The sequence below is a fragment of the Bos indicus genome, chromosome 21 (assembly GCF_029378745.1).
Source record: "Bos indicus isolate NIAB-ARS_2022 breed Sahiwal x Tharparkar chromosome 21, NIAB-ARS_B.indTharparkar_mat_pri_1.0, whole genome shotgun sequence".
Taxonomy (NCBI): Eukaryota; Metazoa; Chordata; class Mammalia; order Artiodactyla; family Bovidae; genus Bos; species Bos indicus.
In genome coordinates, this window is record NC_091780.1 from 69,416,934 (window position 1) to 69,441,441 (window position 24,508).

Sequence of the window (24,508 nt, forward strand, 5' to 3'; positions counted from 1 at the left end):
CGCCGAAGCCCGGCGCCGCTCCGCCCGTGGGCTCGCCGGGCTGCCGCGAGCGTGCGGGCCGCGCCGGGCATGTCCTAGGCGGCGGCCCCGCCCAGCGCTCGGCCGGCCGGGCGGGAGGGCCGGGGCCGAGCCGGGACGGAGCCGGGGCTGAACCGCAGGTAAGACGCGCCGATCTGCGCCCGCGGCGGCCGGGCCTCCCCTCGCGCGCACCTGCGCGCCTCCGGGGCCGCGTGGGCGGCGGGCAGGGGGCCGAGGTGAGGGGTCCAGTGGGCCGGACAAAGGCGCGAGGGTGGGGGCTGCCGACGCACCTGGCCGGGCCGGTCCCCGCCGCCGCGGAGGCGGCCCGGGTCTGCGCCGGGCCGGGAGGGGCCGCCGAGCGCGCGTGTGCGCGGCCTGGAGAGAGGGGTCCCCACCCAGGCACCGGCTGGGCCCCGGCCGTCCGCGGCGGGCGCTGATTCAGAGCCGGCGCCGCCCCCTCCCCCTCCGGGCCCAGCGCTCCCGCCGGCCGCCTCCCGGCCTGGCCTCATCTCCACGGCCCCTCCCTCCACCTTCCTCCTCCTCTCTGTCTCCTCGTTTCCCTTCCCCGCCGCCGCCGCCGCCTCTCCGCCGTCCCTGCCTCCTCTCCCGGCCCGGCCCCGGCCTCGGTTCCGTCTGTCCCTTCCAGCCGCCCGCCGCCGCCGCCGCCGCTCCCAGCCCTTCCCAGCCCCTGCCCCGGGCGACTCCTCCTCCCCGCACCCCTGGGCGGGTGGCCCTTCTGGCTGGGGCGGCCGAGGGGACAAGTTTGGGGTGTTTATTATTCTCCCTCCTAGCAACGATGGCCAGCCCAGCTCCGAACCGGCCGCAGGCTGCTGAGGAGCGTCCACCACTCCAGGCCCGGGCCTTTTTGGGATGGGCTGGCAGTGGCAGGGGCGGCCTGGCTCGGCCACAGCCGCATCACCGGGCTCTGGGGGTTTGGCCTCCCTTTGCCAGCAGAGGCTGTGGCCTTCTGTGGGTGGGGTCTCCGTTCCCAACTGCTGATGGGGACCTAGTAGCAGGTGACGGCAGAGGGAGGGAGCTGGGCGGGGTGGGGGCTGGGAAGCACCGTGATGGGGCGGGCATGCCCCAGGGCTGCAGGGGCTTGGAGGTCCCCACCCCCCGGCCTCCAGGGGCGGCCCCTCCGGCTGGACCTTGAGGAAGGGCAGGGGTCCCAGCATGAGGGGCTCTGGCCGGCCGGGCCTTCTTCCGGGTGGATTTCGTGTGTCTTCCCACGTGCTTGCCGAGGTGGCACGGGGTATGGGGATGCCATGGATTACACGCTCACTTGGGCCTTCACCGATGGTGGAGACCTGGCTCTCAGGAGCCTCAGGCAGAGCTCCGGTGTGGGCGTTGCAGGGAGGAGGCCTGGGGGTGCTCCCCCAGGGTGCCAGCACCTTCCTGTCTCTTCCTGGTTAGTGTCTCACCTCTCACCTAGTCCCCACTGCACAGAGTGAGTCAGGTCAGGGGCCTGGGGCCTCCAGGGCTGGCCTCACAGGTGTGCGACATGTGCTCAGACCCTGAGCCGGGTGTAGCCGTCTGCTCTTCCTGTCCTGAGCTCCTGCGTGACTTTGGAACAGGCCTGCTGCATTTCATCCTGGACTTAGCACCAGGGTGACAGCAAGTCCTGGGCCTCCTGGGCGTCTGCTCTGCTCCTGGGCCAGCCACTGGACTCCCAGGCACGCGTGACCCAGCATCTGGGCCCTGGCCCGTCCCTCTGCCTGCAGCCCAGCCCCAGGGGCTCGCGTGCCCACTTCCCCACCCCCCGCCTTGGATGGACCTCTGCCCCCAGCGCTGCCAGCCGCCCCTGTTTCTCTGTGTTGCTGGCACCTTTGCTCAAGCTGCTCCTCTCCTTGGCGCCTGCCAACCGGCTGGAAGGAAGCCCCGCGATGCAGGGACAGTGTGCGGCTCCCAGAGCCCAGGATGGCGCCTGTGTGTGTGCATGCCTGCTCCAGGAGCGTGGCCCGGGAGCTTGTGGGCGGTGCTCCGAGTGTGTTTGGAAGCTGTGTGCACACGTGTGTGGCATGGGTGTGTCTGTGAACTTGTGCTGGTGGTGACACGTCTCTGGGCAACGGGCATGGGTCCCACCACCCCCTGACCACATCTGCCCCCAGGACCTTGGGCACCACAGCACCACCTCCCTCCTGGGCTCTGGCACGCAGACAGAGAAGAGGGTACACATGGGGCCAGAGCATAAGGGGGGAACCTTAGCCTGGGAGGGGGTCCATGGAGGACAGGCACAGTCCGGGAGGGGCTGGCCTGGGTCGCAGTGGTGGCTCCGTGAAGGTGCTTGAGGCCCAGTAGGGCAGGCTCTGCGCAGGCCTTCAGGGTGCCCAGGGGCCAGGGCCCAGGCAGGGGGACCCCTCTCTGATGACTCCTCCCACCCCCAGGGCCGGACGGGCCTCATGAGCGCCAAGATGAGCGTCACCTCGTGGTTCCTGGTGAGCAGCAGCGGCACCCGCCACCGGCTCCCCCGAGAGCTCATCTTCGTGGGGCGAGACGAGTGTGAGCTCATGCTGCAGGTGAGTGTGGGCACCCACGCCGGCCGAGGCGGGGGGCCCCCCGGGGAGGAGGCCTGGGCCTCCGCCTGGGCCCTGGACCCACAGTGGGCCCGTGGGTCTCGGGTGGGCTGTGTGCTCAGGGGTGAGGGGCCTGGGCCTCTTCCGATGGGAGGTCCTGATGCCGTCGGACTCTGAAGGCGTCAAGCCCGCCTTTGCAAGGCGCCTGAGAGCGGATCTGAGCACATCCTCGTCGCCCAGGGGCCCCAGCTGGGCTGGGAATCAGGGGCTACAGGGCCGGCTCTGACCAGGGGAAGCCCAGTGCCCCCGGGGGGGGCTGGAGAGGCTGGCAGGGCACCAAGGGCCAGGACGCCAGGCGCTCGGCAATCAGGAATTTCCGTCTGGCTCTAGTTTGCGTTGCGCTGACCTTGGCTCCTGAGTCTGGCTCCCAGGATCAGGGAGGGCAGGGCGGGGGGGCCGGAGACCTGATCTGTAGGGTCCACAGGGTTCCCCCACCCTAATGGTTGTCACCAAGTCGGGCTCCCCGCGGCCCCGAGCCCTCCCCGGCATGGGGCCTGGGCCCCTGTCCCCAAGGCCGCCAAGCTCCACAGGTCCCACCGTGGGACTCTCAGGAGGTGTCAGTGGGCTGCACCGCCCGGTCCAACCAGGGGCCCACTTAGGACCAGGTGAGACCCTGTGCTGCGTGCTGCCTCCTCTCTCCCTGGGATTCGTGAGGCTTTGGGCTGCAGCTGAGGATCCCAGCCAAGTGTGTGTCCACTCGGGCAGCAAGTGCAAGGCCTGTGCATGTCCAGACACCCTGGCTTCTCTAATGATTTGCCCGCCTCCAGACCCAGCAGGACCCTGACTTGCTGCCTTTGCTTGTTCGGTCTTTTCAGTATCTCTGGTCTCGAGTAGCCTCTCCCTTTTCCTCTTCGCATCTTGCCTTTGGAAGTTGCCTTTGGAAGGCTCTGTGCAGGCCTGGGCAGGTGTTTTCTGTAGAGGGCCGGGTTCACGGTTGAGGCTTTGCGGGTCCCATGCCTCCATCACAGCCCCTCGCCTTTGCTGTTGACATGAAGCCCTGTGCTCAGTCCAGCGGGCGCCAGTCAGACTTTGCTGTGGACGGTGAAATGTCCATTTCGTATTATCTTCACCTGTCCTGAAAGAGTCTTTTTTTTTGACCGTGGGAAATGGAAAGACTGTGTCTCAGGCCCACATAAAACAAGCAGAGGCCGTAGAGTGTGCCTCCGGGGATGGCTGACGCGAGGCCTGGATGTGGCTGGTGGCTCCCTGCTGGCGTGTGACATGACCCCTGTTGTCTGTCAGTTGGTGAGAGATCTAAGGGGTCGCTGCCTTTGGCCCTGATCCCTGGCAGGGGGTTGTGTGTTCCCTGCTGTGACCGAGTGTGTGGCCCCCTGGGGTGGCCAGGAGGGCCTCTGGCAGGGGGCCCTGCAGGGGCCTGGGGGTGCTAGGGGCCGGCACGCTTGCTCCTCTCCCCCTGTCCGGCCCTGTCCCCGCACCAGGCCCTCACTCTGCTTGCTTCTTTTCCCCAGCGTTGGAGGAGACACTCCTGGTGCAGTGGGGGCTGGGCACTCAGAGTGAGTCTGGGGTCCGACTCCTAGTTTCTGGGCTAGTTGGTGGTCGAGCCCTGAGCAGGGTGCAGGGCCAGGCCAGCTTCATGCTGGGCCAGCTCCTGGCCTGGGGGCACCCTCGTTTCTGCCCTTGGCTGTCCTGGGCGGTGTGGCCGTGTGTCTGTCACACAAGGAAACTGAGGCTCCAGGTGGTTGTGTAGCTGGAGAGTGAAGTGGGAACGCCGCCCGCTCCACCCACTGGCCCCTTACTCAGGACGCCCCACGCCCTTGTCTCCTGGGCTGTGCGGTCCTGCTGGCCCCCTTCACCCGCAAGCCCAGAGCCCCTGCTAGGGAGTTCCTAGCGGCACACCGCTGCCTGACCTCAGTCCCCCCACCCCCACTGCCCAGCCCGAGTCCCCCCCAGTGCCCGGCCTCAGTTGCCCCATCCTGATGGGATTCCCTTTGGCTTTTCCCCGGGGGCAGCTCCAGGCCTCCTGGCCTCCTGGCTCCTGCCTGGCGGCCCCTGTGGCTCCCCCTCAGCCTGGGCTCTGAGCGCACGAGGCCTCTCCCTGGAGGCCCTGTCCACACCCACAGCCTCGGTCCCCAGCTCTGCTCATGTGATGCATACGGTGGCTCTCGCTGCCCTGTCCCCAGCCCCCTGAGTCCCCAGCTCCTGGGTGTCTCAGGCAGCTCTGGCCTGCTGCCGCTGAACAGACCCCTTATCCTCTGACCCGCCGGGTGTCCAGGGCAAACCCCGACATCCCTCTCCCCACCTTGCGCCTCGGGCGTCCCTGAGTGCCGCTCCTACCCCCAACTGTGCGGCCTCTGTGGGGCCCCGCCTGTCCCCACCTGCCCCAGCTCTCTGGCACCCCCGTGCCTGTCCCAGCCCCTCCACTCAGCTGCCCTCTCCCGTCCCATCCTCACCCTCTTCCAGCTGCGTTTTCCTGGAGCACCCAGGCCTGCCCTCTGCGTCCATTCCCACATTTGTGATGGTCACTGACCCTACGCTGGAGCCTGGGGTCCCCATGGCAGGGCTGGGCCTGCCACAGACATGTGGGAGGAGACAGATGACCCCCCAGGAGACAGACAGAAGGTGGCACTGGGGTTGGGACAGGGGTTGTGACATGATGAGAGCTGAGGAGCGGGAGCCTGAGGGTGCTGCTGGAGACGGGGGGTCCTCTCGGGGGACAGAGGAAGGAATGAGGGGAATGAGGGGAAGGCTGGGGAGCAGGGGGCTGCCCCGAGGCTGTGCTGCCATCCAGGCAGGGGCCTCGGTGGGGGGGGGCCTGGGCGGGGGCGCTGTGTCCCAGCCTGGCCTCGGTGCCCCCAGACTCTCCAACTGGTCCCCCACGCACCTCAGGGCATGGCTCCCAGGCTGAGCCTGGCTCCCCTTGGGCCTGAGAAGGGATGAGAGTGGGGACCCGGGCCCAGGCCTCCTGCTGTGGCTGCTGCACCCGTGGCCCGGGCTCTGGTGCAGGGCATGTGTCATTACGTGTGCACACACGTGTACACACGCAGACGTGTAGGTGCACCCACGCGTGTGTTGAATGTGCCTGTGTGTGAGAGAGCGCCTGTGTGTGTTTGTGGCGAGAGGGCCTCTCCACTTCCGCCCGTTCACCCCTTGGGAGGGTGTCAGCTGGGCTCCGTCCGCTCCCGTCCTTACCCAGAGACCCGGCCCGGGAGCCCCTGCGCACACACACCCCACACAGGCAGGCCGTGGGTGCTGTGGCCCAGCTGGGTGGTGCTGGGTGTGAGCTGGCAGGAGGGTGTGCCCAGAGCCCAGGGTTTTGGCCACTGCTGGATTCCGGGCAGGGCTTCCACCCATGGAGGGCGTCAGGCCCGAATTTTGGAAGCCCGTCTTTACTCCGTTTTAAAGGGAGTACAATTAGGTTCTCTCCCAAAGGTCCATGTGTCTGGAACTTCTCTAGTCTATTTTGCAGGTCTGTGACCCACCCACTCCACTTGCCATGCCCCCTGCTTTGGGTCCTCTTAAGTCTGAAGTCCCAGACCCCCTCCCCACCTCCTGGGTGGGCCTCCAGCCTCTAAGCTGGCCTCGGTGGGGTGGGGTTGCCTCTGGCCTGGGGCATTGGCCCAGAGGGAGAGGGTTCTGGATGTGGGGCCCCTCCCTGCCTGGGCCCAGGGGGTCCTTGGGGTCCCTGCAGTCTGGGGAGGGGCTGTGGCCCGGGCTGTGCCTGGAGTGGAGGGGCCTGGGAACTGGAAGGGGCAGCCCAGGCTCTGGGTGCAAATGAGGGGGGCTGTGCCAAGTTCCGGGAGCCAGGAGGTGGGTAGGGCGGGGCATCTTGCCAGGAGAGGGAAGGTAGACCGAAGGAGGGGTGGTCCTGGGCAGAGGACCCAGGCCCAGAGTGGGCAGGGCACCTCCAGAGCCTGCACAGCGCTCTGGCCAGCAGGCTGGTGGGGGCACAGTGGGGAGGAGAATGTTCAGGGAGAATGTTTCTCCCTGAAAGCTCAACGGAAGAGGCAGGGTCGGGGCCAGGTTGGGGGCCGTGGGGCTGGACGGGGCTGGGCTGACTGGGGTGCTGACCGGGAAGGCGGGGGCCTGGGGCATGGCCGGAGCAGCTGGGGATCTTGGGTGGCGGCCGTGCCGAGGGAGGCTGAAGGGCCAGGTGGACGAGGAGGAGAAATTGGGTTTGGCCAGGCTGGACTTGACCCACCCAGAAGGCAGCCAGGGGAGGGTACAGGAGGTGGGGTCTGAGGCTCGGAAAGGGAAGAGAGGTGTTCAGGTCAGAAAGGCGGGTCTAGAAGCCCCTCTAGGGGCCACACCTCAGCAAAGGTGGCGGCGAGCCTGAGGGGCAGAGTGCGCTCCTGCTGCCCACCCCTTGGGCCTTGGGCCGGGTGCAGCCCCCTTCCCCCACCCACCCCCCCGCCCAGTCCCATCACGCCCCAGCGTGCAGCCTCCAGCAGCCTCTCCCCAGGCCCACGGTGCTGGGAGGCCTGACGCCCGGCCAGCCAGAGGGCATAAGAGTGCCTGACCCGTGGGGCCTCCCACAGGGGCAATGATGTGCCTGGGAGAGGGCAGGCGAGCCTGAGCGCATGCCTGGAAGCTGCTGGTTCTTGTCTAAGCCACCTGGAGGAGGGGGCGGAGCCCCCCATGTGCCCGCCCCGGCCCCACCCACCACCCCACCAGGCCAAGCCTTGGCAGGGGCTGCCTCGGGGCCCAGTGGGGAGTCCAGTAGGGGACCTGGTGCCTGTGTCTGGGCACAGGCCGCGGCCAGGGTGGCCAGGAGCCGTCTAGCTGCGGGTGCCAACTTTGGCTGAGAAAGTTAGGGCCGGGGCAGAGACCAGGCCTGGGGTGAGGGGCTGCTGCTGCTGCTGCTAAGTCGCTTCAGTCGTATCTGACTCTGTGCGACCCCATAGACGGCAGCCTACTAGGCTCTTCTGTCCCTGGGATTCTCCAGGCAAGAATACTGGAGTGGGTTGCCATTTCCTTCTCCAGTGCATAGAAGTGAAAAGTGCGGGGCTGCTGCTGCTAAGTCACGTCAGTTGTGTCCGACTCTGTGCGACCCCATACACGGCAGCCCACCAGGCTCCCCCGTCCCTGGGATTCTCCAGGCAAGAACACTGGAGTGCGGGGCAGTAGGTCTCAAAGTCAGACTCAGCTCACCTGAGACTCGTTACCTGGGGAGCCAGAGCCTCCTGCCCCCGCGCCGCCCATGTGAGCCCAGGAAGCTCGGTGGTCCTCCCTGGGAAGCCCCCAAGTGGGGGCTGGGGCGCTGTGGCAGGAGGCTCTGCGTCAGGGAGGCCCCAGCTGGCCCCGCGGACTCTGCACCGCCCTTGAAACCCCTGCACCCCCACTCCCTCCAGGGGCCCGAGGCTCTGTGGCAGGATGAGGTGGGGGCCCAGCAACCCACTCGGGGGCCGTCACATAGCAGTGTCGTCAGGCCCAGCCAGCGCCGGCCTCGGCATCCAGGACAGGCCCAGGGCTGTGGCCCCCACGAGCCTGCCCACTGAAGTCTCCTTTCCAGGTCCTGCCTTGGTGCCCCTGCCAAGCTGCGTGACCTTGGATGCGGGCAGGGCTGAGCCGGAGCCCACGTCCGCCTCTCCCTCATGTGCTCCCGTCTCCGGGTAGGGAGGAGGCCCAGCCCTGGGAGCTCCCGTCCTGGGGGCGGGGGCTGGAGCCTCCCCTGGAAACTGGTCGTTTCTGGATGATGCTGGAGGGGCTGGGTGGGCAGAGCCTCAGAGAAGTGGCTCCCAGTGGTGGTCGCTGGCGGGGCAGGGCTCTGGGCCCTCACCTGTGAGACCTGAGAAGCCTGGAGGGTGGTGACATGGAAGCTCAGGTGCTGGGCCAGGGCCGGGCGGTCCTGTCCTGGGCAGCAGGGAGCACGTGGGCCCCGTGGGCCCTACGAGTGTGCTCTGGACGTGGGGTGTCTCGTGGGCACTCCTGGAGGGCTGAGCGGCAGGGCCCCTTGGTGGCTGGTCCTGCCGGTCTCACCTGGGGCTGGACCTCGGCCAGGCTCACCCGGTGCAAGGATGGATGCAGCTGCCCCTGGACCTGAGGGGCCTCCGGCACTGAGGCGTGGCCGCGGGGCGGGCCGCGATGCTGTGCTGAGACCCCAGCCCCTTGGCTGGGCAGGACAGCCTGTGCTGGCGCTTCCTGATGGAGCAGAACGTGACCCTGTGACCTCGTCCCTGCCTCTCTCGAGGAGTGGAGGGACTGCCGCTTGACCACGTGAGGGAGCTGGGCGGGGCCCTGGTGAGCTGGTGGCCAGGGCGGAGGCACGTGTACACATGCTCATGTGGCACCTGGGCAGCAGGATGCACACTCAGGGTGTGCCAGCCGGGCGCACGCCAGCGGAAGTGCGCGTGCATGTGTGTGCGTGTCCACCACTCTGAGGGGCCTGCGCTGTGGGATTGGCTGGTGGGGTCGGGGCTCCCCGAGCCCCCGAGCCCTCCCTTTGATCCTCCCTCTGGGCTCCCGTCCTCCTCCGGCCCCCCGCCCTTGGGAGTGAACAGCCTGTCCTGGAGCATCGGAGGATGTCCAGCCCTTCCCACGCTCCCCCAGGAGCAGTGGTGGGGAGGGCAGTGGGTGCTGGCCAGCTGGTGCCCGCTGGTTACAGAGGGAGGTCCCAAAGCAGCACGCTGGGGCGGGAGGAACCCGAGGCTCCTTGGTGCTGGGCAGGCTGGCTGGGTCCGGCCTGCATGGGCTTTCTGGGGGGCACACGCTGAGGTGTGGAGACGTGACTGAGACCTTTGTGCTGCGAGGCCCAGGGCCTGGTGGGGGTGTGATCTGGTCGGGGCAGGTGGATGCGGGGCCACCTGTGGGGTCACTTCCCCTGGGTCCCCTTCCCGGGAGGCCACCTGAGGGCCTCCGTGTCTCTCCAGTCCCGCAGCGTGGACAAGCAGCATGCTGTCATTAACTACGACCAGGACAGGGACGAGCACTGGGTGAAGGACCTGGGCAGCCTCAATGGGGTGAGTGCCGGGCTTCTGTGCTGGTCACGCCCTTCCCACAGGCCCCACCCGCCATGGCCCCGCCCTCACCTTGGCCCCGCCCCTTCCCACCAGCCCCACCCGCCCCCTGGCCTCACCCGTCACCCTGGCTGGGCACCCTGCCCCGCTATCGTCCTCCAGGACCTCCCTCTGGGCTTGGGAGGGGCTGCCTTCTGGGAGGAGGGGAGTCAGGCCCTCAGGAGGGCATGGGAGGTTTGGGGACCTCCTGCAGGCTGGAAAATGGGCTCCTAAGATGGATGGATGCTGCGTGTCCCGTCCTAGGGGCATATCTGAGCTCTTTTGTGAGTTGGGAGTGGCAGGTTCAGAGAGGTGACCAAGCGGAAGTTCCTGGCTGCAGGAGCAAGTGAGGGGGTGGGCAGAGACTGTCAGGGAGGACAGGAGGAGCCCTCCGCAGGGTTCGGCGTCTATCTGGGCGTCTTGTTCCTTCTGTTTGGTTCCCTGCCCTGGAGGCTGTTTCAGTAAGAAAGCAAACCACCAGCCTCCCTCCAGCCAAGGAAGACCCTGCCCCCGCCCGCCCCACCCTGAGCTGGGGGTCCCGCAGCACCCTCAGGCCCACCCTGCCTCCACCAGTTGCTGAGTCCCACCCACCCAATCCCCCTCTGAGTGCCCCCAGCCTGGGGTCTTGGTCTCTGCTGGAGTCTGTCCCCTGAGACCCCTTCTCCCTCGGCCCCCCAGTCAGATGAACCATCCCTGCCCGAAGGGGGCTGCAAAACCTGGCCAGCCTTGCCCAGGGCCCCCCTGCAGGTCTGGGGACTGCCTCCCAAGGGCCTCAGGTGCTGGGGCTGGCAGGGGCCCTGTGTGTCCGTTTCACAAGGGTGTCACGGCTCTGTGCTCGAGGGCTGTGTCAGGGTCCCTGGGTGCTGGGTGGACCCCACGCCTTGGCCTCCCTTCCAGCCATCTGTCCTGTGGTCCCTTTGGGGAGTGACGCTGGTGTGCCTGTGCTGGAGGTCAGTGCCCGGCCCCGAGCAGCACAGGAGGGCTGGGTGGTTCACGGCCCCACGTGCCCTGGCTCAGCACCCTGTTGCCTCCCCGCAGACGTTCGTGAATGACGTGCGCATCCCAGACCAGAGATACGTCACGCTGAAGCTCAATGACGTCATCCGGTTTGGCTACGATATCCTTCCGGGTGCTTACCCTCCTCCCCGCCCCCTCCATCCCCACGGCAACGGGTGCCGTGTCACTCACCCTCCTCCCCTCCCCCCACTGTCCCCACGGCCACCATCGCCCTGTTATCCTGGAAGCAGGTGGGAGCCCCTTGGTCCCAGCCAGGGCCCCAGGGGGTTAGAGGCAGCAGGATGAACCTGGGGTGGGGCTCCGGCCTGGCCATGGGCACCTCTGTCCACTCGACGGCCCACCGGTGTGTGCCCACACAGGCCTGAGGAATGAGCTTTCCTGGGACCCAGGGTCTGGTGTTGCTGGGGGACCCCAGGAGTGACTTCTGTGCTTAGAACGTGGGGGGTGGGGCGACCCATACGCGTGGCAGGAGTGCAGCCCGTCCCCTGCCCCCCCATCCTCGGTGCCCCCACTGAGCCCTCACCACCTGTGGAGCCTTGGGAGGCCGGGGCTGAGGGTGGTCTGGGATGGGAGCCGGAGCGAGACGCGTGTGGCCTGCCCTCCGGGGCCCCCTGGGCTCCTGGGCTGTGCGTGGGGAGGAGGGGGTGTCCCTGCAGCCCTCAGGCACGTGGGTGCGATGACCGGGGCCATCACGGCCCGCAGGCAGCCCCTGCAGTGTGGACACGTGCCCGGGACAGGATGGGTGTGCGGGAGCGAGCCTGCCGGCGTCCACCCGCATGGCCGTGTGCCCTCCTCATCCACCGCGCTGGCAGTGGAGGGTGCCGTCCGCGGGCCTGGCCCGCCCTTGCTGCTGCCCGTGCTCCTTAACGTGCTGCCACATCCCAACATGTACGTGCTGGAGCGTGTGCAGCACCGCGTCCCGGAGGAGGCGCTAAGGGTCAGTGCTGCGCGGCCCGGCCCCGCCCCCGGCACCCCCTTCCCGCTGCTCGTCCCTGAGGCGTCTTGGCTGCCGGGCCGCGGTGCTGTGAGTCAGCCCGGTCTGGCCTGCTCCGCCGGATGGCCTGGTCTGGCCAGCGGGGAGATAGCCACCCCCCTCCCCGCCTCCCCCGCCGTGACGCAGCCACAGAGGAGGGCGTTGGAGGAGCCTGAGAGGAGGTTTCTGGGCCCAGCTGGAGGGGGGGTCCGAAAGAGGACCCACCATCCTGGCATCTCGAGCACCAGGAGGACCCTCCTCCTGGGTGGGGGCAGGCAGGGATGGGTAGCCAGAGGCTGGCAGAGGGCAGCCTTGGGGAAGGTCCTGGGTGGGGGTGCCCTCAGGCACACTTCCGTCAGCTGGGGCTGGGGTATGGGGGTCACAGCAGGTGGAGCCCCCACTTTCCTCTTGGTCAGCTGTGCGGGCGTCAAGGAGCGGACTCAGGGGACCCTGTGCACACCCCAACCCAGGAGCCCCGACAGGAGTGGGGGGAGGCTCACTCCTATTTTCCAAAGGAACTGTGGGCAGTGCAGGGAGAGTGGGTGGCCTGCCCAGAGGCCCATGACCAGTGAGGGGCAGGGGCCCCAGTGAGCCCGGGTCCAACCACCATGGAGCTCAGCTGGAGGTGTGGGGACCAGGCACGATCCAGGCACGTGTGTACACACGCACACACACACCCACACCCACACGCACGGGCACCAGCAGGCACTGCTCCCCACCTCCCACGGCTCTTGGGGACTGATCCCACCCGTGTCTCTCGAGGGGTCTGTGGGTGGTGGTTCCCCTCTGACGGTTGCTGCCCACTCCATCCTGGAAGCTTAAGGACCCCCATCGTCGAGCTGTGTGGCCCGGACCATGGCCTGGACCACCCATGTGGTCCAGGGCAGGTCTTAGGTGTCTGCCCGTTGCGGGGTGGTGAGGGAGACGTTCTCTGTGGGGCCGGGCGAGGCGGGGCTATCCTGGGGGGCGGGGCTGTCCTGGGGGCGGGGGCGGTGTTCTGGGGGGGTGGGGCTGACCTCGGGGGCGGGCCTGTGTGGGGGGGGTGGCGCGTACTTTAGGGGGCGGGGCTGTCTGGGGGGCGGTGGCTTCGGGGGAGGCGGGGCTGTCCTTGAGGCGAGGCCTCGGGGGCGGGGCTGTCCTGGAGGCGTGGCCTCGGGGGCGGGGCTGGCCTCGGGGGCGGGGCTATCCTGGGGGAGTGGCCAGGGGCGGGGTGTCCTTTGGGGGGCGGGGCTGTCCTGGGGGGTGGCCTCGGGGGCGGGGCTGTCGTCGGGGGCAGGATGGGGCGGAGCGGGCCCGCCCCTCACCCCAGCTGCTGCCCACAGCACGAGAAGTACACCAGCCAGCTGCAGGTGAGCGTCAAGACCCCCGCGCCCAAGAGAGCTGAGGCTGTGCCAGAACAGGCACCCTACTGCGAGGCCTCGACCCCCAGGCCAGAGCGGGGGGACCGGAGACCAGGGCCAGGTAGGACTGCGGTGCTGCGGGGCGGGGGCGGGGCAGGACGCAGTACCCGGGCCCTGAGCCCTCACCAGGAGCTAGTCTTTGACCTCCACCCCTGACGACCCCGCCCGTGTGTGCCTGCCTTCCTGCGCCCCCATAGGCACGCCTGTCCACTCACCCACTTGCTCTGCCCCCCGTGTGCCCCAGCACCCATGTGGTCCAGTCAGACCGCAGGGGCCCTCAGCTCCTGGCTCACTCATCTGTGGCCAGAACCAGAGCAGGGCCTGGGAGAGAGGCCAGCCCTAGGCAGGCCTGATGGATGACCCATCAGGCAGAGGGCGGGAACCGGGGACATGCCTCCCCTGGAACAGCCGCTCCGCGGACAGGCTCTCATCGCCGCCATGGGTGCAGAAACGGGGCTCGGGATGGGCAAGGGTCTGGGCGACAGCAGGTCCGAACTGGGAGGCAATGCCAGGGCCCCCCGCAGACCCCAGACCCCAGCATCTTCCCCAGCTGCGGGTCTCCCCTCCTGTTGGTGATGGGGCCGTGTGACCCAGGGTCAAACTCTCTTCCTCTGCAGAGGCGGCCACCTACCGCACCCCGCTGTATGGGCAGCCCTCCTGGTGGGGGGAAGACGATGGGGGCAGCCTACCTGAGGACCGGCACCAGGACGAGCCCTGCCCGGGTGAGGCCTGGGGGGTAGCCTAGGCCCGGGGTGCCTTCTCGGCCATGGGGGGCAGCAGAGCTGACAGTACTGCCTGTGGTCCTGAGCCCGCGTCCCTCCCACCCCAGAGCGGCCCAAGGACCTGGCTCAGCAGGACGGTGATCTCACGGGGACGCCGGCCGGCTTCCGGGCCCCTTCGGAGCCTCAGATCTACTCCTTCCGGCGGGAGCCCAGCTACTTCGAGATCCCCACCAAGGAGACGCCGCCCCCGCGGCCCCCAGAGGCTCCAGTGCATGAGGCGCCCACCAGGGACGCGGAGCCCGGCGGGGGCGGGGCGGGCCCCGTGCAGAGCCATGCCTGCTTCACCATCGAGTTTGACGACTGCAGCCCCGGCAAGCTGAAGATCAAGGACCACGTCACCAAGTTCCTGCGCCAGCGGCGGCCCCCAGGCAAGGAGGCCACGCCTGTGGAGGTGGTCTCGGCCGAGACCAAGGTGGCCGACTGGCTGGTGCAGAATGACCCGAGCCTGCTGCCCCGGGCCGGCCCCGGCGACGACCGGCACAGCACCAAGAGTGACCTGCCGGTGCACGCACGCACCCTGAAGGGTGAGGCCCTGGCCACTGGGCCTCGTCCCCCCCACGCATCTGCCTGTCCTGGGAGCCACCTGCCCTGGCCCCCGGGCCTCGTCCCCCCAGCGCATCTGCCTGCCCGTGCGGGGCTGCCCCGCGTGTCCTTGCTGCCCCTCTGGACCGCGTGTACAGGGCTCCGTGGGGCGGGTAGGGGGGCGCCGTGCTCCGCCTCTGGGACCACAGGGGTCAGGGCTCCCCGAGGCAGGTTGGGGGGCGCTGTGCTCCACCTCTGGGACCACAGGGGTCCTGTGTGCCTTTCCCTGCATCCCACCCGTTGGGTCCCTCCCCGCAGGTCACAAGCATGAGGACGGCACCCAGAGCGACTCAGAGGACCCCCTGGCCAAGGTGGCCGGGGCCCCCGGGGTCCCCGCGGAGGCCAGCGGGGAGCAGGCGCGGCTGCAGAGACAGATCAAGCGGGACCCCCAGGAGCTGCTGCACAACCAGCAGGCCTTCGTCATCGAGTTCTTCGACGAGGACACACCCCGAAAGAAGCGCTCCCAGTCCTTCACGCACACGCCCCCTGGGGACCCCCGGCTCGACCGGCGCCGCGGCCCTGGGCCGGCCGACAGGGACCGCCCGGCTGCCCCCGCCCCAGCCCGAGGGACTGGCAGCAGTTCAGGGCCACAGCGGGCTGGCTCGCTCAAGCGGGAGAAGACGGAGGAGCGGCTGGGCAGCCCCTCGCCAGCCACCCGGGCCGCCGCCCGCCCCTTTGGCAGCGTGGGGCGGCGCTCCCGCCTGGCCCAGGACTTTGCAGCCCAGTGTCTGCGGGACAGCTCCCCGGCAGCCCGGCCGGGCCCCGAGAAAGTGCCCCCCACGCTGCCCGCGCCCCTGACGCCCCGTGGGGCCAGCCCCGCAGCCTCCTCCCCTCCGCCGCCCCCGCCCGCCGACCCCCAGGTGACGAAGGCCCGCAAGCAGGAGGAAGACGACAGCCTCAGCGACGCAGGGACCTACACCATCGAGACGGACGCACAGGACCAGGAGGTGGAGGAGGCCCGCAAGATGATTGACCAGGTGCCGTGCGGGGAGCAGGGCTGGGGGGCCCGGCCTGGGCACAGGCTCTGACCGCGGTTGCCTGTCCCTCCCGGCAGGTCTTTGGGGTCCTAGAGTCCCCTGAACTCTCCAGAGCATCCTCGGCCGCCTTCCGCCCAGTCATCAGAGGGGACAGAGAGGAGCTTGGAGACGGGATGGCCCATCGAATGGCCCTGCTGCAGGAGTTTGCCTCCCGGCCCGCGGGCGTGACCCCCCAGGTGGAGCTGCAGGTGTGGGGCTGAGCCCAGACGCTGCCCAGGGAGGAACTGGGCAGGGAGAGGGCAGCACCTGGCCGAGGTCCTGGGCACTGGGTCCCTGGTCCTGGTCCTGCATAAGCTGCGGGCTCCAGGCTCCAGTGCCCACCAGGGCTGAGAGGTCCAGGCCTGGGACCCTGAGTCAAGTTGGGGCCTGGGTGCACGTGTCCTCAGAGCAGGGCTTGGCTGAGTCTAAGGGACACAGCAGAGCCTACCTGCTGACCTCTGGGCCACTGGACCAGGTTGAAATGTGGGTGGTCGGGTCAGGGTCCTGCGAGCCAGGCGGGACCACAGGGGACCTCCCAGCTGCTTCTCTGGGCGAACCGGGCAGGCACGGGGAAGGTGTGGGGGCCGGGTGTCGGGCTGGGCGGGACCACAGGGGACCTCCCAGCTGCTTCTCTGGGGGAACCGGGCAGGCACGGGGAAGGTGTGGGGGCCAGGTGTCGGGCTGGGCGGGACCACAGGGGACCTCCCAGCTGCTTCTCTGGGGGGACCGGGCAGGCACGGGGAAGGTGTGGGGGCCGGGTGTCGGGCTGGGATGCTTCACCCTCCACCGCCTCTGGACCGCCCTGTGTTGCTCCAGCTTCTCCCCGCCTCATGCCCATCTGCCCTCCCCTCCTAGGGCCTCCCGGTACCAGGCTCCCCCGGGGGTCAGAAGTGGGTGTCCCGCTGGGCCAGCCTGGCCGACAGCTACTCAGATCCAGGCCTGTCAGGTAAGTGGCTCCAGCGTTGCTGTGGCAAGAGGGTGGCCTCAGGCCGCTGACTGGATGGGTGGGCACGCGTTGCCGCCGGAGGAGGGCTAGCTCCCTGTGTGCTTGGGGGGCCTGGGGCAGCATCCGCTCCAGCTGGCCCCCTTGTCTCCGCAGAGGACGGCCCTGGGCACAGAGCCGCGGAGCTGGAGGGGATCCCGCCAATGCGGCCACGGCGGCTGCTCCCGCAGCTGCCCAGTGACAGGGCGGACAGCCCCGCCGGCCCCGAGGTGGCCAGGAGGAGTGGTCCTGGGCCCCCAGAGGTGGGCAGCGAACAGGCCGGCCTCCTCTTAGGCCAGGAGGACCTGGAGCCTGACAGCCTCAGTGATGCCAGCGGCTCAGACGGTGGGCCGGGCCCCGAGCCGGGCGGGGGCCCCCAGGAGGAAAGACGCAGGAGCCCCCAGGAAGGGCCGGCGTGGACGAGGGGCCGGCGCTCACCGAGGGGCCCTGGGGAGCCAGCCCCCACCTCTTTCTTCATCAGTGACCCAAGCGCAGACGCGGCCCTCCCTAGGAAGGCCCCTGTGGCTCCCGGGCAGGTGGAGGGCCCGGGGCGGGCCCAGCCCAGCGCCCCCGCCCCCGCCCCCGCCCCCGCCCATGACAGCAAGTACGTCAGCACCAGCGGGAGGATGGTCATCCAGCTGCAGACCACAGGGAAGCCCCCAGAGCTTGAGGGCCCTGCCCCAGCACCCACCAAGGAGGCCTTGGCGTTTGTCCGGCAGGAAAGCTTCACCAAGGAGCCGGCCAGCGGCCCCGCGGTGCCCGGCCAGCTGCCCCAGATCCCCAGCCACCCCCTCCTGCAGGACCTGGCCACCACTCGGGCCGCACGCATGGACCTTCACTCTCAGGACACCCACCTGATCTTAAAGGAGACTGAGACGGCGCTGGCCGCCTTGGAGGCCCGACTGCTCTCCAAATCCTTTGAGGAGCCGGAGGGGGGGGTGGGCAGCGCCCCTGGGCCGCCAGAGGACTCCCTGTCTGGGGATTCTGACGTGGACACAGCCAGCACCGTCAGCCTGCTCAGTGGCAAGAATGGGCCCAGCCCAACCGGCTCCCAGCCCTCGGGGCTGCAGAGGGAGAAGCCGCCATCCCCGCCAGCGGCACAGGACCTGGGGGGCGTCAGCCTGAGCAGCGCCCGCGAGCGGCTCTCGGAGAAGCAGCGTCGCCCTCTGGGCCCAGTGGACACGGGCCATGGAGAGCCGGCAAGACGCCTGGCCGCACGGCGTGGCCACGGCCCCCGGGGGTCCCCGGACTGGCCCGCCGAGGACCGCGACTCCAGCCTTGCGCACCCGCCCAGTGCTGACACGGTCACTTCTGACCACGAGACCCCTGGGGCCACGGGGGCAGCTCGGCCAGGGACGCGCCGGAAACCCATGGCCCCACCGCCCCCGACCACCGCTGCCCGGGAGGAGCAAGGCCGAGGCTCAGCTGGCGTCCAGAAGTCGCAGCAGGCACTGACCCGCTCCAACAGCCTGTCCACCCCGCGGGCCACACGGGCCTCCCGGCTGAGGCGGGCCCGGCTGGGGGACGCCTCGGACACAGAAGCAGCAGACGGTGAACGGGGGCCCCCGGCCAACCAGGAGCCCGCGGGGCGGCCGGCGGCCGAGCAGGCCAAGAAGCTGTCCCGCCTGGACATCCTGGCCATGCCCCGGAAGCGGGCTGGCTCCTTCACGGGGCCCAGTGACTCAGAGGCGGCCCCCACCCGCGCCGGCTTCTCCGGCCGCAGCGTCGAGCTGTATTGCCCTGGACGCAAGCCCACCACGATGGCCGAGGCTCGGCCCACTGCCAGGAAGGCTACCAACGCCGCTGCGGTCCCCCGCCAGCCCTTCAGCAGGGCCCGCCCAGGAAGCGCCCGCTACTCATCACCCAGTGAGTCCAGGAGCGGGCGGGTGTTCCCGGGCCCGGTCAGCACGGGCGGTGTGTTGGCAGCCTCCTGTGCGGCAGCCTGGCCGCAGGTGTCAGGCCCAGTGCTGGCCCTGGAGGAACCCCCTTCCCCTCAGCAGATGTGCGGGCCCCCAGCCGGGTGTGCAGGGCAACGGGCCTTCCGCTGCCCCGGCCGTCCTGAGCACGCAGGAAGCCCCACCCGTCTCCTGAGTGGAGGGGCCCGCAGGTGGAGGGCTGGGTCCACCCACTCCCTCCTGGGGACCCCATGGCTGCAGTGGGGAGGGCTGGCCGCTGTGGCCCCGGAGCTGGCCTCCTGCCAGCATGGACCCCCGCCCGCAGAGGCTGACCGTCCTGAGTGAACTGGTTGGAGGTGTCAGCTCTGCTGTTTACTCACTGCCCGGCCCCGGCCCTGCCAGTACCTGCCTGCCGACTTAGAGCCCCTCCTGCCTGCAGGTCTGCTGGGGGCCAAGGCAGCAGTGGCTAGCAGGGGGTGAGGGGTAAGGGAGCGGGTGGAGCCAGGATGGCTGCGGGCTGGGGGCCACACCTGCTTGGCCCCTGCCCTCCTGGTTCTGTGTGTGTGTGCAGCTGCCTCGGGGATTCAGCGCCAGGGTGGCCAAGGATGGGCTACGATAGATGGATGGGCTGGCAGGTGTAAGGGGGGCTGCGGCAGCTGAGCTTGGGATCCCCTTGGGATCCAGGGGCTGTGCGAGGCCATCCGCGCGGTCCAGCCCAGGGCCACGGCTGATCTACGTGGAGAGATTTACCCTCACCTAGGGTGTCTGTCCGGAGAAGGCAATGGCACCCCACTCCAGTACTCTTGCCTGGAAAATCCCATGGGTGGAGGAGCCTGGTAGGCTGCAGTCCATGGGGTCGTGAAGAGTCGGACACGACTGAGCGACTTCACTTTCACTTTTCACTTGCATGCATTGGAGAAGGAAATGGCAACCCACTCCAGTGTTCTTGCCTGGAGAATCCCAGGGACAGGGGAGCCTGGTGGGCTGCCGTCTATGGGGTCGCACAGAGTTGGACATGACTGAGGTGACACAGCAGCAGCAGCAGCAGCAGGGTGTCTGTGGGCACCACTTCTCTGCCGCCAAGGGCACTGGTTCCCATCCGGTGGGCACAGACCCACCCCCCAGACAAAATACAGCCTGTGCCCACTGCTGACCAGCCGCCACCCTGGGCTGCTTCTCGAGGGCCCTTGGACACACCCAGCTGCCCGTCCAGGCACGTGCCTCTGAGCCGGCGGGGGGGTCTGCTGGCGCTTCAGCCGAAGGGCTTCTGGGTGCGGGGGCGCCAGCTGCAGCTCGGCTCACCCTGCCGCTCCGGGCCCTCGCCTGGAAGCCTGGGGGCAGCCGCGGGCGCTGAATGCTGCTCTGTTCTGTTCTTGCTTCTGGAACCAACTCACTCACCCGAGACACGCGTCGCCGGCAACAGGGCTCCGATTGCACATCTACTTCTGAGGAGGAGTATGGCTCCCACCACGGCTCCCCTAAACACACACGCTCCCATGCCTCAACAGCCACGCAGACCCCACGGGCTGGCGGCTCCGGCCGGGCGCGACCGAGGGCCCCTGGCCTCCGGGACACGGATGACGAGGGTGAAGAGCCCGATCCCTACGGTTTCATTGTGCAGACGGCCGAGATTGCGGAGATTGCCAGGTGAGGGGCGCCTCTCCTGGGGATGGGCTGGCAGTTCAGAAATGCCATGCAAGTGGGTGGGCAGCTGGGAATCAGATGGGTGGATGATGGGTAGATGGGTGATGGATGTTTGGAAGGATGGATGGATGGATTATAAATCGCTGGGTAGGTCATTAGATGATGGATGGTTAGATGGACGAATGGATGACGGATGGGGGATAAATGAATTGATGGAGAGTGGAGAGTTGGGTGGATGGATGGAGGGATGGATGGATGATGGTTGGGTGGACAGGTGAATTGATGGAGGGTGGACAGTTGGATGGATGGATTGGAGGGATGGATGGATGATGGTTGGTGGGTGGTTGGATAGAAGGTGGGTGGTAGGTGGCTGGATGGACTGGTGAGTTGATGGAGAGTTGACAGTTTGGTGGGTGGGTGGGTGGGTGGATGACTGCAGATCTGCCCGTAAGGGTGTGGGGAGGAACCTCGGGCACAAGGAAGGTCTTTACAAACTTTTTACTGAAGACGAGTCCCTTCGTGCAATCGTTCAGTGGAGGGTGCCTCCCAGTCAGGCGCTGAGAGGATAGTGCAGAGGTGCCAGAGAGACAGAGTGGCCTTTGACTGGGTGGCGGTCAGTGCTGTGCCGGCCACTGAGAATGAACGGGCCTGGAGGTCTGCTGGGGGTGCCCTGGCCTCGGTGGGTGGACCTGGCCTCTGGGGTGAGCTTGATGTTGGGGGGCTGTGGGGGCCAGAGGTCAGAGCCCCTCCACTGGGAGAGACGGGAACGATGGTGGACAGTGGCCCCCCACCCTGCGCCTAGCTGGGGGCTTGAGCAGCGCCGGGCGCGGTGCCCAGCGCAGGGGATGGAGGTGTGGCTCTAGCCTGGGGTCTTCGCGGGCCCCCGGCCTTTCCCTCCTTAGGGCAGAGGGGACGAGGGGTCTCGGCTGGCGCCAGGGCCTGTGACTTGGCCCTGCTGTCCTGTGGGGAGGTCCCTGGCCTCTCTGGGCCGGCCTTCCCCTGACCCTTGTTGGTGACCCCACCTCTGTGTCCTGTGGAGCAGGGCCCTTGTGGTCGTAGTGGCCACAGGAGAGGGGGACATGGCCAGGGCCTGGGGGTATCTCTGCCCACCTCTCCCCGAGGCTCCCAGCTTGGTCCTGTCCCTCTGCTGCTGCTGGTGCTGGAGGCTCTGTGCCCTGCCCCTCACCCAGCGGCCGCCTCTTGGTGGGGTCTCCCGCCCCTGCCTAGGGGACCACGTCCCGCCCCCCCCACCCCGCCGGCTCCTGTCCCCAGCGTCTCCCCTGACAGGGCCAGGCCTGGGAGGAGCCCACAGGGACCCGCCTTCTCTCCCACGGGCTGCAGGCTGAGCCAGACGCTGGTGAAGGATGTGGCCACCCTGGCCCGTGAGATCCACGATGTGGCTGGCGACGGTGACTCCCCAGGCTCCCCGGGGCCCGCCCGCAGCCCCTCCCTCAACAACGTGCCCAGCACTCCTGCCTCCACCATCTCTGCCCGCGAGGAGGTGAGCCTGGCTCTTGGCGGCCCCTCCACGCCCCTCGCAGACAGGGCTCGGGGGTCGCGGCTGGGATCTCTCAACAGGGACCCTCACCGCCCTGAGATCACCAGGCCCAGGACTGGCCTTCCTGGGGGAGGGGAGGCAGGGACCCCGAGCAGCTGGCGCTGTGGCCTGTTCTGCCCGTGGCGCGGCGGGCGTGGGCCACTCCCCTGCTCCCCTCTGCAGCTGGTGCAGCGCATCCCCGAGGCCAGCCTCAACTTCCAGAAGGTGCCGCCCGGCTCCCTGGGCCCTCGGGACCTGGACCAGAACATGAACGACCGCTGTGAGGACGCCCTGGCCAATAAGACTCGGCCCCGGAACCGCGAGGAGGCAGGCGCACCGCGCCCAGGGAGCCCCTCGGGGCGTGGAGGGGCGGGGCCCCCGGGGCAGCGGGCGCCGTGCTGACGCCCGGGTCCCCACAGGTGATCTTCGATAACCTCATGCTGAACCCGGTGTCCCAGCTGTCCCAGGCCATCCGCGAGAACACGGAGCACCTCGCTGAGAAGATGAAGTGAGTCGTCCCACAGTCCCACCCCCCCCCGGGGGAGGGGCCAGGGAGCTACCGCTGCTTGGTGGACGCCCAGCCTGGGCCCCGGACACGGGTACAGACACGCGCCTGTGAGCCACGACCGAGCTGGGCGTCTGCAGGCACAGGCCCCCAAGTGGCCTGCCCTGCCCTCCTCCCAGCCCTCCCCATGACAGGCGCAGAGAGAGGACGCTGGTGCCACGAGCCCGGGTCCTGCTCCAGGCCTCAGTTTCCCCTTGTGCCCAGTGGGGGATGGCGTGGGCCTCTCTGTGGCTGGCGGGGTGGCCTGGGAGGGTCTGTGAGGGGCCCTGCAGTCACCGTCCTCTGCCTGCTCCCGCCCCCACCCCTTCGGGGACAGGATCCTCTTCCAGAATTCAGGGCGAGCGTGGGAGGACTTGGAGGCCGGGATCAATGCCGAGAACGAGGTGCCCATCCTGAAGACGTCCAATAAGGTGAGGGCCACCCCCGGTCCCCAGCCCACCCCCCAGCCCTCTTGGCTCTGGGGAGACCAGGGGAAGTCACCGAAGCCCGGGACCCCAGCTCCTCCCCAACCCCGGTCCATGAGGAAGGGTCGGGCTGCTCCACCTCCTCTTTGTTGTCCCGCCTCTAGGAGATCAGTTCCATCCTCAAGGAGCTGAGGCGTGTGCAGAAGCAGCTGGAAGGTGGGTGAGGCCCCGACCTGGAGGGGCTGGGGGAGGGCTGCCGGGGGCCTTGGTGTGGCCTGACCCAAACCCATGGCTAACTGGCTGGAAGGACCCCCGGAGGGTGGGCCCGGTGGCAGGGCAGGGTCTCCGAGCGGCCTGACGCTCCACACCCTCCCCAGTTATCAATGCCATCGTGGACCCCAGCGGGAACCTGGACCTGCTAACCGGAAACCGCGGCCCTGTGGGCTCGGCCCAGGTCGGGAGAGCCCGGCCAGCCGCCCCAGGCCTGTGCTCACCCTCCTCAGCCCTGCCGCCCCGGAGCTTCCCGCAGCGAACGAGCTGCGGGACCCCCGGCCTCCCCGACCCCCCCTTCCGCCCTGACTTCCTCCCGGACGCTGAGAGGTTCCTGATCTAGGTGGCGGGGCCTCCCCCGCACTCCACCCACCCATGTGGCCTCCTCTGGCTCGGACAGGTCACCACGAAGACCCCTACACGTGCCATAACCCCGTGGGTGGGTGCCCAGGCCCCCTCCTCAGCTCCCCCCGCCCCCACCCGCCCTGCTGGCCTCCTGGCCCAGCCGCCGCCGAGGGCCAGCATCCTGCCGCGTGTCAGCGCCCCTCCATCCCCGTCGTCGTGTCTTTAGCTTCGAGGAAAGAGTCATTGTGCCATCGCAGCCATGCCCCTCCCCAGCCTGGAAGGGCCCCGTCCCCCTCGTGGGCTAGGGGACACCCGTTTCCTGCCGGGCCCTCTGTGCTGGCCGGGACCAGCTGGGGGAGGGGGAGCTGGGCAATGCGGGCTCTCAGTGCCAAACACAGGGCTGGGGGGCGGGTGTGCCCCGTGATGCCCCAGCTCTCGGGCTGGGCAGAGGCCAGTGACCCAGGCAGGGGTGCAGCCCGCGGGGACATTTGGGGCAGGGACCCCACTGCTGCGAGCCTTTGGTGCCAACGTAACTGCCAAACTCAGCGTGTGGGCCAGGTGGCCACGCACACAGCCACGCACACGCCAGGAGCGCGTCTGCACTCACGGCAGGCCCAGGCTCGTCCAGGGAGGGTGGCAGGCCCTGTCCTGGGCTCCTGGGGTTCAGGTGAACCACCAGGTGAGGTGAGCAGTTGACCAAAGTGGCCAGAACCCCGGGCTTCCAGAAGCTCCCTGGACTGCGCACCCTCCCCCGTCCTCTGGACGCTGTGGGCATTAACCGGGTGCCCCTCAGGCCTCCGTGCGCTGGGGGGTGGGGGATGGGGGCAGCCCCCCAGGAACAGTTCATTTCTCAGGATCCTCTCAGCTGGGAACGAGCCAGGCAGCAGAGTGCGGCCCCTCCTTCCTGGGGGGCTGGTGTGTCTGGAGCCTCTAAGCCAAAGAGCCCATTGGCTGTGGCGGGTGGGCGTGCGGCCGCCCCGCCAGGACCATCCTGGGGTGGGGGTGCGCCCGCCCCGCCTGGCGTCTGCACTGATGTCAATGGCGAGCAGGGAGGCGGGTGCTGGGGGTGGGTCCCTGAGGCGGGCCCCCAGGCCAGTGGGAGCGGGTCTGGGCCGCGTGGGGGTGACGCGTGTCTTTCCGTCTGGCTGACGTGGCGCCCTGTGCCCCTCCCCGACGTGTACGTGTGTGCGTGCAGTGGGGCCCCGCCCAGCCCCGCCGCGAGCCTGCTGTGTCCGCACGGAGGAGGTGCTGGTCCTGGTGCCCCTCCCCCCGCATGCCCACACGGCTGTCCCCCCGGAAGCGAGCACTGGCCGTCCACCCCTGCACCCCCACCCCGTGGTGATCGCTGCACAGTGTTTCTGTTCATGAGTCCACGCTCCTCTGCCCTCCCGCCTTCACCCTGGGATCGGTAACTTATTTGTCTGGCTTCTTGGAGGCACCTCTGTGCGTTTGTCCTCAGGTGGTCTTATGGATGTCTCTCAAAAAATGGTTATTTTATATGATTTGTCATGGAATATGTTCTAATAAATCATTCTTCTATCATGTGGCAGCA

At 68.7% G+C, this 24,508-nt stretch overlaps 1 protein-coding gene across 4 annotated transcripts; it reads left to right on the top strand.

Annotated features, from left to right (window-relative positions):
* On the top strand, positions 1-24,508 carry CEP170B (centrosomal protein 170B). Of its 4 annotated transcripts, none has more exons than XM_070775862.1 (19): positions 1-158; positions 2,403-2,534; positions 9,419-9,508; positions 10,583-10,661; positions 11,440-11,498; positions 12,857-12,995; positions 13,552-13,656; positions 13,764-14,240; positions 14,557-15,275; positions 15,353-15,523; positions 16,170-16,260; positions 16,414-18,162; positions 19,595-19,838; positions 21,123-21,336; positions 21,556-21,699; positions 21,792-21,880; positions 22,254-22,347; positions 22,506-22,557; positions 22,719-24,508. In XM_070775862.1, the coding sequence occupies exons 2-19, from the start codon at positions 2,418-2,420 to the stop codon at positions 22,952-22,954; spliced, it is 4,869 nt and encodes a 1,622-aa protein (XP_070631963.1). In that variant the 5' UTR covers positions 1-158; positions 2,403-2,417; the 3' UTR covers positions 22,955-24,508. The 4 variants fall into 4 exon arrangements, with proteins under 4 accessions (XP_070631963.1, XP_070631966.1, XP_070631964.1 ...); XM_070775865.1 differs by having other exon boundaries at positions 19,700-19,838; XM_070775863.1 differs by having other exon boundaries at positions 2-158; positions 21,177-21,336.